The sequence below is a fragment of the Calypte anna genome, chromosome Z (genome assembly GCF_003957555.1).
Source record: "Calypte anna isolate BGI_N300 chromosome Z, bCalAnn1_v1.p, whole genome shotgun sequence".
NCBI lineage: Eukaryota > Metazoa > Chordata > Aves > Apodiformes > Trochilidae > Calypte > Calypte anna.
In genome coordinates, this window is record NC_044274.1 from 16043633 (window position 1) to 16057620 (window position 13988).

Here is a 13988-nt window from a genome sequence, read left to right on the forward strand (position 1 = left end):
ATAACAATACAGTGATAACAACAAAGGAAAGGACCTGAAGTTGTTCCAGGGGAGGTTCAGACTACATATTACTAAGAATTTCTTTACCCAGAGTAGACAGGCACTGGAACAGGCTGTCCAGGGAGGTGGTGGAGTCACCGTCCCTGAAGGTATTAAAAAAAAGTGTAGACATGACAATTCAGGACATGCTTTAATGGGCACAGTTGTCTGTTTTATTTTTTTATCCCCCTCCCTCCTTCCAGTGGATGGCTGGACTTGGTGATCTTAAGAGGTCTTTTCCACATGTGATGATTCTGTGATTCTGATTCAGTGAACAATCAAATTACTGAAGTCAGAATTAACACCTGCTTCTATGTGCACATAAACTGCTGCAGACACATGAAATGTAGAGGGCAAAAAATTGAAAATTTGAAATAAACTGTTTTGGGCTCACACAGACTGTACAGTACTCCATAATATGAAATTAAGGTCAGTACTTGATTTTAGTATTCTGTATCTGTCTTTCTCCACAGTTCATACCCCATTAAAAATCCTTTACAGGTTCACAAATCAAGTACTGACCTTAATTTCACAACCTCTGAAGGATGTGTGGGGGAAAAAAGCATAATTACCAAAATTCTTTGCTGATATATTATCATAAGGGTATACAACTTAGGCTAATGTGGGGCAGATCAATGTAAGAAAAATTAGAATTATTGCCTTTGATATTTAATTAAATAGAACATATACCCAGTCAATAATCCTACAGAAAGTAATTTACAGCTGTCCATCACAAAGGGTTAAGAAATATGGGCTTATGGAAATGGTGGCAAATTTTTACTGTTTGTAAGGATAAGCATTCAGCAACCTGATTCAAGCTAGTTTTGCTATGAGCTATGCGGGTACTGGAGCAGAGAAACTTCAGAGGTCCTTTCTAACCTGAAGTATTGCACAAATCTAATGGTTTGAAGATTATAAAGCCAAAGCATAAAGGCTACCAGGCCTCTGAGTAACTTGCTAAATACTATCTTTTTCCAAAGGAAATCAACTTTCACTATGCAACTTCAAATAGCCCAGTAAAAGTTCTGTTAAACTATTTTGTTCCACAGAACCATGACATTGTTGTGCAACAACTGCAGCTTAATCACATACAGCTGAACTAGCATCTCTCCAAATAACCTTTCTGAAATTCACCAGCCAGGTTACAGGGAAGGCAACTGCTGTAGCTACTAAGAGCAGCTGCTCTTCTTGATAGCCATCGGGTTTTTAGGAGATTCTCATTCAGCAGAGAGGAAAGAATCTTCCTCTCATACTCACCTGACAAGAATTCAGTCTGAGAGAATGTCCTTGTTTTGGAAGGGGCCCCAATACCATTTGATATAGAAGTGTCCCTGTATTCGTGTTTCTCTTCCCATTTTGTAATTAAGTGCCTAAACCCTGTACCACATTGATCTACTTGTAGTAAATATGCAACTCCAAATGTAATTTAGGTTTTATTTACCATGCAATGGAATAGATAAAACAGGAGAGAAAAAGGAATAATTCAGATATTACAATAATTTTGTGTATTTCTGAATTAGGAGCACTTGATACTTTAAAAACCAAGGAAATTTAGCCCAGCTACTTCTAGACATAAATCACTTGAGTTTCTCATTGGCAGATTTTAAGACTTAACAGGAAGACAACACCAGGTACTGTATCAACTAAGGGAAAATAAAGCAAATACCTTGATTATTTTTAAGCAGCAGCTGGCTAACAGGAGAATTTAAGTTTACAGAATCATTACTTATTTATGATTCAAAGCCAAGAAAGTCAACTAGTATGCTTTGCATGCTGTATCCATTCAACTATCATGTGGGTAACTGATAGATTTGCATATCAGAACTAACAAGAGATTAACTGATTTAATAATCAAATGTCATATGGACAAACATAGTAATGACAATAGTGTAAATCAAACAAGTAATCAACATTTTATTTCTAAAACAATAAATGCTTAATAGCAAAACCACTGTGTATTTTGTGAGAAAAATGTGAGTTTTCAGATCACAGAATTCCAGGGAACATTCTAAATTAAAGCTAAAACGTATTAATGTTAAATCAGAAAAAACAAAGTTTCTCCAGACTTTATTTTGGTTCAAATTTTAAAATTCGTGGTAAAAACCTGTAGTAAAGCATCCTAAAATACTTATTTTTTCGCAAGAGAACCCAGTTTATGAAAGTAATTTGGCCATTAAACATAGAAAAACAAACAACCCAACTTTGTATGAAGGACTGCAGTCTGAAACAGCACTGCTCTCTGCATAGTGCTTCCTGATTAGTCTGCACAACTTCCAAATTAATGTTCTAGATTTTGCTAGCATTATGAGAGATATTTTTATTAACAGATGAGTCACTTATAGCATATTCCTACAACATGGCAACCAGGAACTCCCACATGCTTATGTGGTTTTGCAAAACAGCTGAAAAGCAACATTGCTGGCCTCACAACTTTGTAATAATAAGTATGCATAATGCATGACATGCCAAATGGCAGGTTTTTGGTCTTCAAACAGAAAACCCTTATTTAGAGAAAACATGTACTAGGGCAAAGTAGTTACTTTTTCCCTAGATTATCTATTCAGTGAAACACATTCACTATGGCACTTTGTTAACTTGCATACTGGATATGAGCTTGCATTATCAAGGGCAGTAATGCTATTCAGTAAGCTGGAAAAGCTCGTAATATTAAGATAACATCAATTTTACTGGTGGAGAAATGTCAAACCACCATATTTAGAACTCAAATGAAGTATTTCTCTAAAGGTTATTCAAAGTCTATTTGTTTCAGTATAATTTTTTATTAGTCACTTGACTGTATTTGTAAAAATAATAGTTTCTACCTGTTTATATATAGTAACAGTTAGGGTGCTTGCACTAACAAAAGGATGCTCCAAGAATTCAGAGATCTTTCCTGGAATAGAATTACTGAAGCAGTAACACAGGAGACAGTATACTAGAAAATATGTTCCAACTTCTATTACATGATAAATCTGCTATATTAATCTGAGCTCAATCTTAGTTTGGCCATAAATAGATTCTGTATTAGGTGTGCAGGTAGGCAACTGCTTGGAATGGGCCTAGTGCTACTTTTTTGCCCTTTGGTGACACAATACCACTGAAGGAACCAAAAGACAGGATTTTAGGCTGAGTTTGGAGTCATATATGGCCAGTCACACCCATGGCTAAATTCCTAAATTTAGGAAAGGTCAAGCTTGTACTCAAAAAAGCCAAATTTGTTTCTCCCACACTTGCTTAAAAAATCTGTGAAATGTGCATAACATAAAGCTAATCCTTTACTTAAAATCCAGCATAGATGTAACTACAACAAAAGTGGTCACCAAAGAGACAGCTTATTCTGACACTGGGTATAGTCAATGCTTGGTGTGATCAACAAGGAACGTGGTTATTTGTTGCAAGCTTTAGCAAAATATCCCACATTAAAGGCTCTCACATACAGCATAATATTCAACAATATTCTGACTGTGACTCTGGAGGATATCAGAATTTTTTTAATCTCTTCAGCAAATGCTACATTTCAGTTACCTGAATATGAATATATCTGATCATATAACATCAGATAATATATACTGTATATTATATCTGATAAAATTTTTGAATATAAGTAAACTGGCATACACTAAGAAGGTAAGACACTCACTGTGAAGTTCTGATTGAAGTTCTGGTTGTATCCTGATGGATAAAACTCAGGTGCTTTAACAGACAGCTTTGATGTTACCACAGAAGCCACAGCCGCCTGAGGTTCAGCCATTTCTGGTCCAGAATCAGGAACCGAAACTTTATCTTGTGATCCAGATGAAACTCCCGTCTGTTGCAGGTATTCTGAAAATTTTTCTTAATATCTTAGTATTCACACAGAATAAATATTTTTGGACTTCAAATATACTTTCATGATTAACATCAAATACATGGGTTTTAATAGTTTTTCTTAATATGGGTAAAATTTTCACTTTAGCAAACGCTATGACTTTCTGCATCACAGAAAGTTAACACAATGTTCATGGGACGACAAAAGAAAAGGAAAAAAAAAAGAGAGGAAGAAAAAGAAAGAAAAAAGAGTTCTCTTCTCTCCCACAGTAACGTTTTCTACAACAGCAAACCTGAGTAACTAGTATTTCTTGCTTGAAGTATATAGTATATATACCCTATATATATATGTATATATATATATGTACAGTATGCTTTGGGTATGCTTACTCTTCTGTGGGTCTTTTAATCTATTTCAAATAACAATACAAGATTTTGAAGGTCAATAAACAGCACAACACGTGGAAGACATCACTAATTTTTAACAATTCCATTTTAAAATATAAGTCTCACTTAGGTATTGTTTTCATACACTGTTTGGAAAAAACAGTGTTTTTAAACCGTATTTTCTCCATTTTCAAAATGTATCTTTCTAGATTAGCTCCAAAGTTTATTGAAACGGAACTTGATACCTACTTGACAAAGTAACCAACAACCAATTCTTTCTGTTACTGTTGGGTTGGGTTTAATTTCTGACAAATCTTTGGTCTGGAGTTAAGGAGTTCCTCAGTAAGGGGACGACTGAGACCATCTTTAGTCAGATTAACAGATGGATAAAACGCACACAGATAGAAGGGCATGGGAAGGGGGAACGAAGAGTTGCTGCGTGTGGCTGCAACGCAGTATCACGCGTTTACCTGGGCACTGGCTAATAGCCCAGAAATATGACCACTTTTCTGCGAACAGGTGCAAGTGCCCCTACGCGGCTCACCTCTGGCTAGTGCCGAGAGGACCCGCGCAGGTGCCTGGCGTGCGCAGAGCGCTGACCCTCGGGCTGCGGTCACCTGTCAATCCCAAGGTGCGGGGCGAGAAGAACGCGTCCCCGTGCCCCGGCCGAAGGGAGGCGATGGTGAAGCCCCACGGCTCCAGCCTCAAGATGACGAAAGGGGTGGGGAAGTGGGGGAAGTCGGACCAGCAAGCGAAACACCGGCAGAGTGGTGTGGGCAAACGAGAGGAACCCGGCAGCCGTCAGCGCGCTGCTCCCCAACACGTTCGACACCGGGGCCCCCGGAGTGGCGCGGAGGGAGCCGGTGCCCGGGGGCCAGTACCTGCGTTTCCGGTGCACAGCGGCGTCGTCTTCGGAGGCCGCAATGGCTCCTGACGCGGGAAGAAGCCGGCCGGTTGGTGCTGCTGGCCCTCGGCCGAGCCTAAGCTGTGGGAACCAGTGCCCCCCAGGCGGGCCCTGCCGCCGCCCTCCGCCGCGCTCCCGCCTAGAGAGGCAGCGCGGCCCCGGCCCTGGCCTCGGCCGGCACCTGGAGCTCGGTCGAAACTCTCCGACATGCTCAGGCCGGGACGGCTCAAGCGCTCATGGGAGGGAGCCGGGGGGTAGGTGCTAGGTGCAGGGTCCTGCCTCGCCGCGGCCCGAGCCCTTCACTTTCAGTTTCACCCCACCCCCACACTCACCGGCACGGTGCTAATGCCGGTCCGACCCGGCCCGGACCAGCTGGTAGCGCCTCCTCGCGGCTCGGCCGCGCCCGTCGCCATAGCAACCCGTGCGCCGGGCTGCCAGCGGGAAGGGGAGGAGCCGGGAAGCGCTGCCGCCGGCGCAGGGCCAAGTGGGACTGCACGGGTTAAAGCCTCTCGCCTGGGTTTCGGGCCCCGTTGCCGGCCTCACGTACTCAGAACTGATGAGTCAGCACGCCCCGCCATTCCAGCACGGGATCGACTACCAGCAAGCAGGCAGCGTGGGGCTGGTTTGTGTCAGCAGCCGGTTCTGAGGCGGCGGGAGGGCGCCGAATCACGCCTTCCTCAAAAACCCCCAAAGCTTGGAAACGGCATGTCAAAAAGACAATGTTCTCTTGTAATTGCTTTCACACAGGAACAAACTACATGGCCATAGCAACACAAGACTGCAGATAGGCCGTAGGATACCTGTAGCTGCAGATGCACCATGCCACAATGAGCTTATACTGCGGTTTTCAACAAGAATAGGGTTTGTGCAGACCTGCAGGCTAAGGTCTAAATTTAAGCAACCAAAATTAAGCCTCCAACGTGACAAGACTGTTGAACTGTTAGGGCTATTTAATGTAAATGTGTTTGCTCAAAATAACGTATTTTAATGCATAATTTATACATGACATGCTACACATGCTTTTCTGATTCAATTTTTTAAAACCCTCCATGCCAGCAATAATAAGCAATAGAACAAGAAAGGGCCTGAAGTTATGCCAAAGGAGGTTTAGGTTGGATATTTGGAAAGATTTATTCACTGAAAGGGCTGTCAAACACCCAACAGACTGCCCAGGGAAGTGGTGAACACACCATCCCTGCAGGTATTTAAAAGCCACATATATCCGGTGCTTAGGGTGCTTATGGTTAGTGCTAGGTTAAGTTGGACTTGATGGCCTTGAAGGTCTTTTCCAACCAAAATGATTCCATGATTCTACAGGGAATAACTGAAGGACACTGTCCATGTAATGCATTTTGCTAATACTATCTAACAGTGAATGATTCAATTCACATGTCCATTCCCAATTTAGTTCACTTATATTTGTTTCATTTCAGTCCAGAGCCTTGCTCTACTTGCTTGTGAACTTCAGAGCACAGTCTGCTTTCCTGATGAGAAAGGTCACTGAGACCATGGGTGCCCGGCACACACCTCAGCTGATGCTGCTGGTGATGCCCATTTGTTGTCCTCCTGAGCAGTCTGGTCAGTGATGGCCTCACCACCTGCTCCTTCCACAGCCCAGGTCAAAAGCTGGAGTACTGGGTCAGACTGTCCACCACTCATGTAGGGATGAACAGTATGCAAGTATATATGAAACATAATAAAAAAAATCTGAATAGCCCTGCCTTGTGTTTAAAAAAAATATCTGTACTGTAACATTTAGAAGTTACATTCCTATTTGGTTTATTATTGCACATTTCCATTTTTAATTATTAATGGAGAAGGGTAGGGTGTAAAATATTTGTTACTTCCCCAAGGCATGAATTGGACTGATTTTTAGTGAGGGACAAAGTTGGCCAGACAGTAAAGGTAACACAGTTAAAATTAATTAGACTCATGGGAAACCTGTTCCTAGGCAACCCTTCCTGAAAGTGAAGATGGGTGAACTAACAAATCTATACTCTGCAACTGAAATGAGAGCAAATGAAGATTCTGATAAGTCTTGAAAAAATCAGAAGACTTCCCTTGGGTAAGCAATTGTCAAAAGTAGACATGCAGCATTACTAATCATTTAAAGACCACAAATTAGCTAGTAAAATAAAGATATTAAAAATATTGAGTGTTCTTTCATCACTTCAGTTCCAACCTATGCTGTGATCTCTAGTGACATACGTAGACTACATTACTAGAAAGAGGATGAAAAGCTTGCATTAATGTGAAAAAGGAAGTTGAGATTCTCAATCACTGGTTTTAGGATACTGAGGCTTTAAGAAAAACATCATTATATATGGGCATCGCTTTTTAATATGCCAATGTTTCCAGAAAGCAAATCTCATTCTTTACGGTTTACAACTATTAAGAATTAAATGCCTCAGCTTATCATTGTTGAATCACTCAATTTTTTTCCTGTGGTCAGAAATGTGAATTCTTTTGATTTAGCAGCTGTTCTATATTCTTAACTTTATAAGTGGCAGCTACTCACGATTTAGAGTGGAATGTGAGCCCAGATCCATCTTTTCATTACAGATGCACAACTGAAGTTTGCATGAGAGCAGCTGTGTTTTGTTGTGAACCCAATTTCTCCTTTCCAATGTAGACACCTAAAACAATTAAAATTGCAATAATTAATAAAAATAATAATTTAAAAAATTAAAAATTAATAATAAAATAAATAATTAAAATTAATTAATTAAAAAGAAAATTAATTAAAATTTTAAATAATTAAAAAAAATCTTTCAGGCACTTAAGTCCAAAATTACCATCTATACCAAATGCTACATACAATAGCTAACCACTTTACACAATGCCTGAAACACTGCTTAGAATGTTCTCACCTGAGTAACTGAAGTCCTGTCAATTACTTCAATTCTCTGAAACCAAACAATAAGAAAACTGACATACCTAAACTAGCACAACATAATCCTAAATACCTAGCGGCTTGATTAAAATTTTCACAAAATGCAGTTATGATGACCTATAGATATGTACCTGCTTTGTCCTAAGTGTGTTACCTAGCAGTCCAAAACTTAATTTGGAAGTAATACTGTGGTGCCTGCAGGGCCTGCAGCTGAGAAACCACATCCTCCAACTTTGTCACTACTCAGAACTTTTAAGTGTCCTTTTTCTTTCCATGCTGACATCTTTCTAATCAGGAAAACAGAGGGAAGTGGTTTTAGATTTTAAAACTTATGTTTCTAGTAACTGGAATTACGTTGATGCCTATCATACTGATCATACTTTTGCTAGAGCTAATGGTTATTGAGCCCAAAGCACATATATTAGCACATAGACCCTAACTCTAACCTGAAGACTTTCCACAGATTTATTTACAAGTACTGTAGTCTCCTGGATATCTAGTAGTAGGTATCCTATTAATTACTCTCAGAGATTCATGTTTTCAGTCCTAACTTCACTTCTAGTCATAATACATCAGTAGTGAAGGCTGGAAGCTCTGTGACACCTCCAACAACACATATTTTACACAATCAGTTACACAGATATAAATGAATAACAAAGGCAAACTGATACATAACAAAGGCAAACTGATACCTCTAAACTACAGATCATGTGAAATAAGGCAACATATACAGGCAGCAGACTACGTGGCAAGCTGCTGCCTGTAAATTTGTCTCTTCAAGAGTGCGTTCTTTATCGATTCATATATTATTTACACAGTTCCCAGAGTTCCTCTTTTTCCTGTTACCCTCCCGTTTTGCGTCTACCATTCTAAATCCGACACGAACACCAGGCCATAGCTTTATTACACATTTCAAGAAATAACGAAAATACTGAAGTCGATACCAGTAATAAAGAAGATACCACCTACACGCCGCGAAACAACCACGTTTCAGGAAGCCTCTTCGCAAGCCGATTGTGCCGACCTTGGCCTCACTCGCCCTGGTCGCTGCCGGCCCTCCACGGCTGAGAAACGAAGGCGAGTGCGGAGTGTTGGTGCCCGCCTGCTGTCAGGCCCCCACACCCGAGGGCTCCCCCAACGGCCAGGAAGACTCCAGCCCTGCCCGCGGTACCTCCGCTTCCCTCGGGAAACGCCAGCTCAGGCCGGCAGCAGCGGGAGGGGAGGGGCGAGGCGGGAGCAGTCTCCCCCGCCGGCAGTAACCGCGCGGCCCGCCCTTCTCCGAGCGCGGGTACCGGAGGTGCCTCTCCCCTCAAGCGCTTCCCCTTCCCCTTCCCCCTCCCTCGCTTCCAGACGGGAACAGGGAAACCGCGTGACGCCACCGCCCCCAGTCCTTCCGGGTTGGCGGGCAGGGGCGCCCTCCGACCCCGCCCCGTCCCTCCCTCCGCCCCGCCCCCGGGGGCAGCCGCGCCGCCTCGCGCCGAGATCGGTCAGTGCCGCGGCGGGGCCGGCGGCGGCGGAAGGGCAGGTGGGTGTGGTGGCCCTGGGGAAGGGCAAGGGGGATGGGGGTGAGTGGGGAGGGGGCTTGCTGGGTCAGGGGTAGCACCGCCGCAGATTTCACCCGGTGTGGGCGGGGAGCGGCCGTTGTCGAGAAGAAGGTTGTGGTGTCCCGCCGGCGTAGCGCCCAGGAGCGGCGGGAAGGAAAGGCGGGAGGGAGGGCGGACTGTGAGAGGAGGAATGCAGGGAGAAGGCAGGTGGCGCGGGAAGGGGCCCCCGGAGCCCTGTCGGGAGGGGCGCGGGGAGGTCGCAGGCGCCATGGCCTCCGGCGTGGGCCTCCGGGCGCTGTGGCAGTGGGGGCGGCGGGAGCGGACGGCGAAGGAGCAGCCCCTGCCGAAGGTCAGTCAGTGGCCGCGGGCTACCAAATAGCTGCGTGAATGTAGCGGGACTCCTGCCTTGTGGGCCGGGCCGGCGGGTGGCGGTGCGCCGCCGTCTTGAGCACCGACGGGGCGGGAGAGGACGGGACGGCGCGTTAGTGCCCGGCGGCGGCGGTATTTCGGTTCCTCAGCCTCTTTACCTCTGTTGGCGGTCCACTGGCAGCCGGGCGGCCCGGTTTGTCCCACCCCTAGTGCCTGCTCTGGTATGTCTCCCGAGCTCCCGGGAGCTGCTGTCCCACCCTGGCTGGACTTCGGGTTGTTTGCCTGATTGCCTTCCATTGCGGGAAGTTTTCACGTGTTGGAGTTGTTTGTGTAGAACAACAGTGTGAAGGGAATACGGTGTTGAGTCAGAGAAATACTATTTGTAACGTCAGCCCTCCCATGGGCTTGTTACTTTGGCTTGTTACCTGTCTTACTCAGATTGAGAAAAAAAAAAAAAAGGTTTTCTTTTTTAGCTAAAAAGAAAAGATGGACAGAAACCATTGTCTTGTAACCACTGGCGGTTGTCTGAACTAAAGCTACTGAGTTTACATACCTTCTGTCTAGTAGCATTAATAATTCTTGTGTTTTTCTTCCTTATGCATCAGGAATTCCATACATGGCAAGGAGTCTGCTGTGAGGCCTGGGCAAAATGGCGAGCCTTCTGCGTTTTGCTGTTAGTGGTTGCTCAACTCCTGTTTTTGGCAATGTGTTACCACCTAAACTGCATTCTGCTAAGATGCCTTATTTGCAGATGTTTAGAACCCAGCAGATGCTCATGTCTCAGGCAGCTCTAAAGCCAGGTAAATTCATTATCTTACTGTAAATAATCTCTTGTTTTAAAACATGAAGATAACTTGAGTTTTTCTTTCAGATATGTGTTAGTACTGGAAGGAGCTAAACACGCTTAAATCATGTCAACACCATACATGAGTCAATCTATTGCAGTACAATTTTACACAGGTTTTAAAGGGCTTATGCAGTAGGTGTTTGTGTTTATTATGAATAATTTGGATGCAAATAGTTTTTATGAGCAGAGAGTCAGAAGTCCCGCTGGCACTTGCTTGGCATACTGACCTCGCCTGAGGGAAGTATTTAAACAAATGCTTTACTTAGTTAAAGCCTTACTTCTTGTGGCAGTGCAACTCTTTGCGTCCAGGGGAAAAAATACAGCCCTTAGTAAGAGAGCATCTGCAAGCTTTTCTATTTATAGATGTCATTACCCCATCTGAGAAGTCTCTTTGTCTTTGGTCAGTAAACTTTTATGTTACACTTTCTGATCTCCATCTCCACTTGTAGGGTTTGTTAGTATATTTGCACTAATTATATTGTTGTGCAGATAATATTAATGTAGATTCAGGAGGAAAAAAAAAAGCAGGAGAGAAAGGGAGCATCCCTTTTCTAGTTTGTGATGTCATCCTGGTTTGTGAAAATCAAAACTGACATTTTTCTGCTCTTTCTTTTGCTGTGCACAGCCTGGCAGCTAGAAGACTGAAGAACATATAAAACTGGTTTAATGGTGGTATTGTCCATTATCTTGAATGGGTCATGTCTCCTGGAAGTAATTTAGAGATCCTGCTGCAGTGCTGATACAGGGTCTTCTCAGTCCGTGACAGATTAATATGGAGAGTTAGACTGATTGTACATGTGGTTCTCTGTTTTTCCAAACATGCACAGTAGGTATCTGCATTAGTGGTGCTGTTTGTGAATAGAAGTGTCCAGTTGTGAAAACACAGGACATATGATTAGACTGTGTAACTGAGGAGCCTTTGTTGCATGGAATTTATGACAATACTAACAGTGGTTGGTGCATTTTGGGGTCCTTTAAATCAATGACCTAGTGTTTTGGAGCTTCTGAGGAAGCATGATGAGAGGAAGAGTTGACTGGAGGACTCCTGGTAATCTGTGTTGCATGGCTTTTTCTAGAGTTGCATGGGGTGAAACCCAAGCTTCTTTGCTCTGACTTGCAGCCCAGGGATCAGGCATCTTGTCAGAACTGAGTGGGTAATAGTTTTGCCATCCCCTGAATTTGTGATGCTTCACATTTTTCCTCCCCCCCTCCTTCCCCTATATTAAATTTCTGGATGAAAGAGGCATTTTTGTGTATTGATATGCCATATTGTCGCTTTGTTGAGTATGTTAACCTGGGACATAGGAAACTAGGTCCAAAGTTCTTTTTCAGATGTCCCAGGTAAGTGCCCTTGTTCATGTTGGAATTTGGAATCGATCTTTGTGTTTGACTTTTACCACATATTTGATCCTGAAACTGAAACATCTCTTCAGTTTTAGTAAGATCAGTATGCTTGCCTCTGTGTGTGTGAGTGTGTGTGCATTTTCTTGTTTCCGTAGATCACCTCTCAGAACTTTTTCCACAAGGACAGGGAATTTTGATTAGCATCATGTATTTAAACATTCAGATCTGTCATGTGGAAGCTCTTGTTTAAGGGTGAGTAGTACTGGTGCAATGAAGTTGTTTAATTCTGAGAACTATAAGTTTGATAAGTCTTTTAGTTGATAATTAAGCTGTCTTATAGTTCCTTTTAGTAACCTGAAATTTGTCATTAATTAGAGGAAAAATCAAGGATAAAACAGCCCAGGGAGTATTACTTTTCAAGTGTTCCTGAATCAGAATTTAAGAGCATGTAAAATAGCTACATTTTATTCTTCTAGAAATTATATTGGATTATCGTGACAGTAAAATCACTGTAATATGAAGAACAAGTTCTCTGAAATGGCTAGTGTACAGTAATTATTCTTAAGCCTGTAGTTATTATTTCCTTTCTCTCAGATTAGTTTTCCTTTAGTCCAGGTTGTTTTGTGCAAGAATAACAGTTGCTTGAGGTGTGAAGAGATCTGAAGTCAGTTGAAAAGTAACCTTGGAGGATGGATACTTTGCTTACTAGTATTTATTTTTCTACTATTTTCTTTGTTACTTAGAAACATAGAAATTTTCTACAGGAGTAAACAAATATTCCTGTAACCTGTTTCAAATAGTCACTAGCACCAGATGCTGCAGAAACTGAGGCAGAACTTTCTCAAGCCTGGGGAAAAATGCTTACTGAGTGACCAACTCTGAGGTTTCCAGTGTAATTCTAGATTGCTGTGTTGTACAGCACTGTGACTTTTACTCATCTTGGGATTTTTATTATCCCTTTCATGCTTCTTTCTTATTTCCTGGTGTGTGTGTGGTTTAATTTTTTTGTTTGTTTGTTTGTTTTGTTTTCTTTCTAAATTTAAACCTCTAACAGTTTAGTGTCAGTTCTTTAGATAACCTGTACATTGCTTATAAACCATAGACATTCTCCTTTAATTTCATTGGGGTTTTTTGTATCTCCTTGCTTGTGTTAGAAGAGGGGTCAGGTGTGTGTTTAATCTTCTGTACCATTTCTTTTTTTCTTTTTGCCAACATCATATTGCTGTGCTTCAGATTATGTCCTCATCTTCAGAACAGGTGAGATGATTTGTTTAAAGCTGGTGTTAGAGTAACTTAGAAATTAGTCAGGTTATATATCCTCTTTTTTCCACATCCAAGAACATACGGTATATTGTCAAAACTTCTCCTTTCTCTATGTCAGTCTCCTATTTGTTGGTACTATTTCACTATAGACTGCTTCCTCAAATCAGTTAAGGATGTTAAAAACCTCTATTTTTCTCTATTTCTCTATGTAAAATGTTCTGAATTTTCTTGATATATTTAACTTAGGAGCTTCTTTAAACACTGAGTTTTTAGATGGGACTTAAGTAGACAATATCCTTTTTATAGTTAATCATTTCTGAAGCTTGTACATGTAGACTATATACTTATTTTGTTCACTTTAAGTTTGAGTCTGTGCTTTAATATGTCTTTGTTACACAGATGAGATTGTGTTAAGTGGATGAGTAACAGTGACTTCTTTCAAGTTTTTCTTCATACATTCCATACTAGAATTCTAAGGCTTGTAAAATGTAATGATTCTAGTTCTGATAGTGTCTGAATCCTTTTGTTGTAGATTCTCTGTATCAAAAAAGTACTGTCTGTCTCTTCCTCAGTGAACAGTACATTCAAAAT

The 13988-nt window shown here is 42.0% G+C and overlaps 2 protein-coding genes across 11 annotated transcripts in view; one reads left to right on the forward strand and one right to left on the reverse strand.

The window, feature by feature from the left end:
- The window catches only part of PAIP1 (poly(A) binding protein interacting protein 1), a 28949-nt gene extending 19533 nt beyond the window's left edge, over positions 1–9416 (reverse strand). Inside the window, exons 1-3 of one of the 7 annotated variants that reach the window (XM_030466722.1) lie at positions 9000–9416; positions 7656–7773; positions 3680–3861 (exon numbers count right to left, since the gene is read on the reverse strand). In XM_030466722.1, coding sequence (XP_030322582.1) covers positions 3680–3861; positions 7656–7686 — 213 coding nt within the window. In that variant the 5' untranslated portion in view covers positions 7687–7773; positions 9000–9416. Of the gene's footprint in view, positions 1–3679; positions 3862–5114; positions 5375–5469; positions 5591–7655; positions 7774–8995 lie in introns of those variants that run through there. The other 6 variants (XM_030466720.1, XM_030466721.1, XM_030466724.1 and 3 more) reach the window with 6 other exon arrangements.
- NNT (nicotinamide nucleotide transhydrogenase) overlaps positions 9113–13988 on the forward strand; it is a 43375-nt gene continuing 38499 nt past the window's right edge. The window contains exons 1-2 of one of the 4 annotated variants that reach the window (XM_030466714.1): positions 9113–9197; positions 10549–10743. In XM_030466714.1, the coding sequence (XP_030322574.1) occupies positions 10593–10743 (151 nt within the window). In that variant the 5' untranslated portion in view covers positions 9113–9197; positions 10549–10592. Of the gene's footprint in view, positions 9198–9472; positions 9556–9827; positions 9924–10152; positions 10217–10548; positions 10744–13988 lie in introns of those variants that run through there. The other 3 variants (XM_030466713.1, XM_030466715.1, XM_030466717.1) reach the window with 3 other exon arrangements.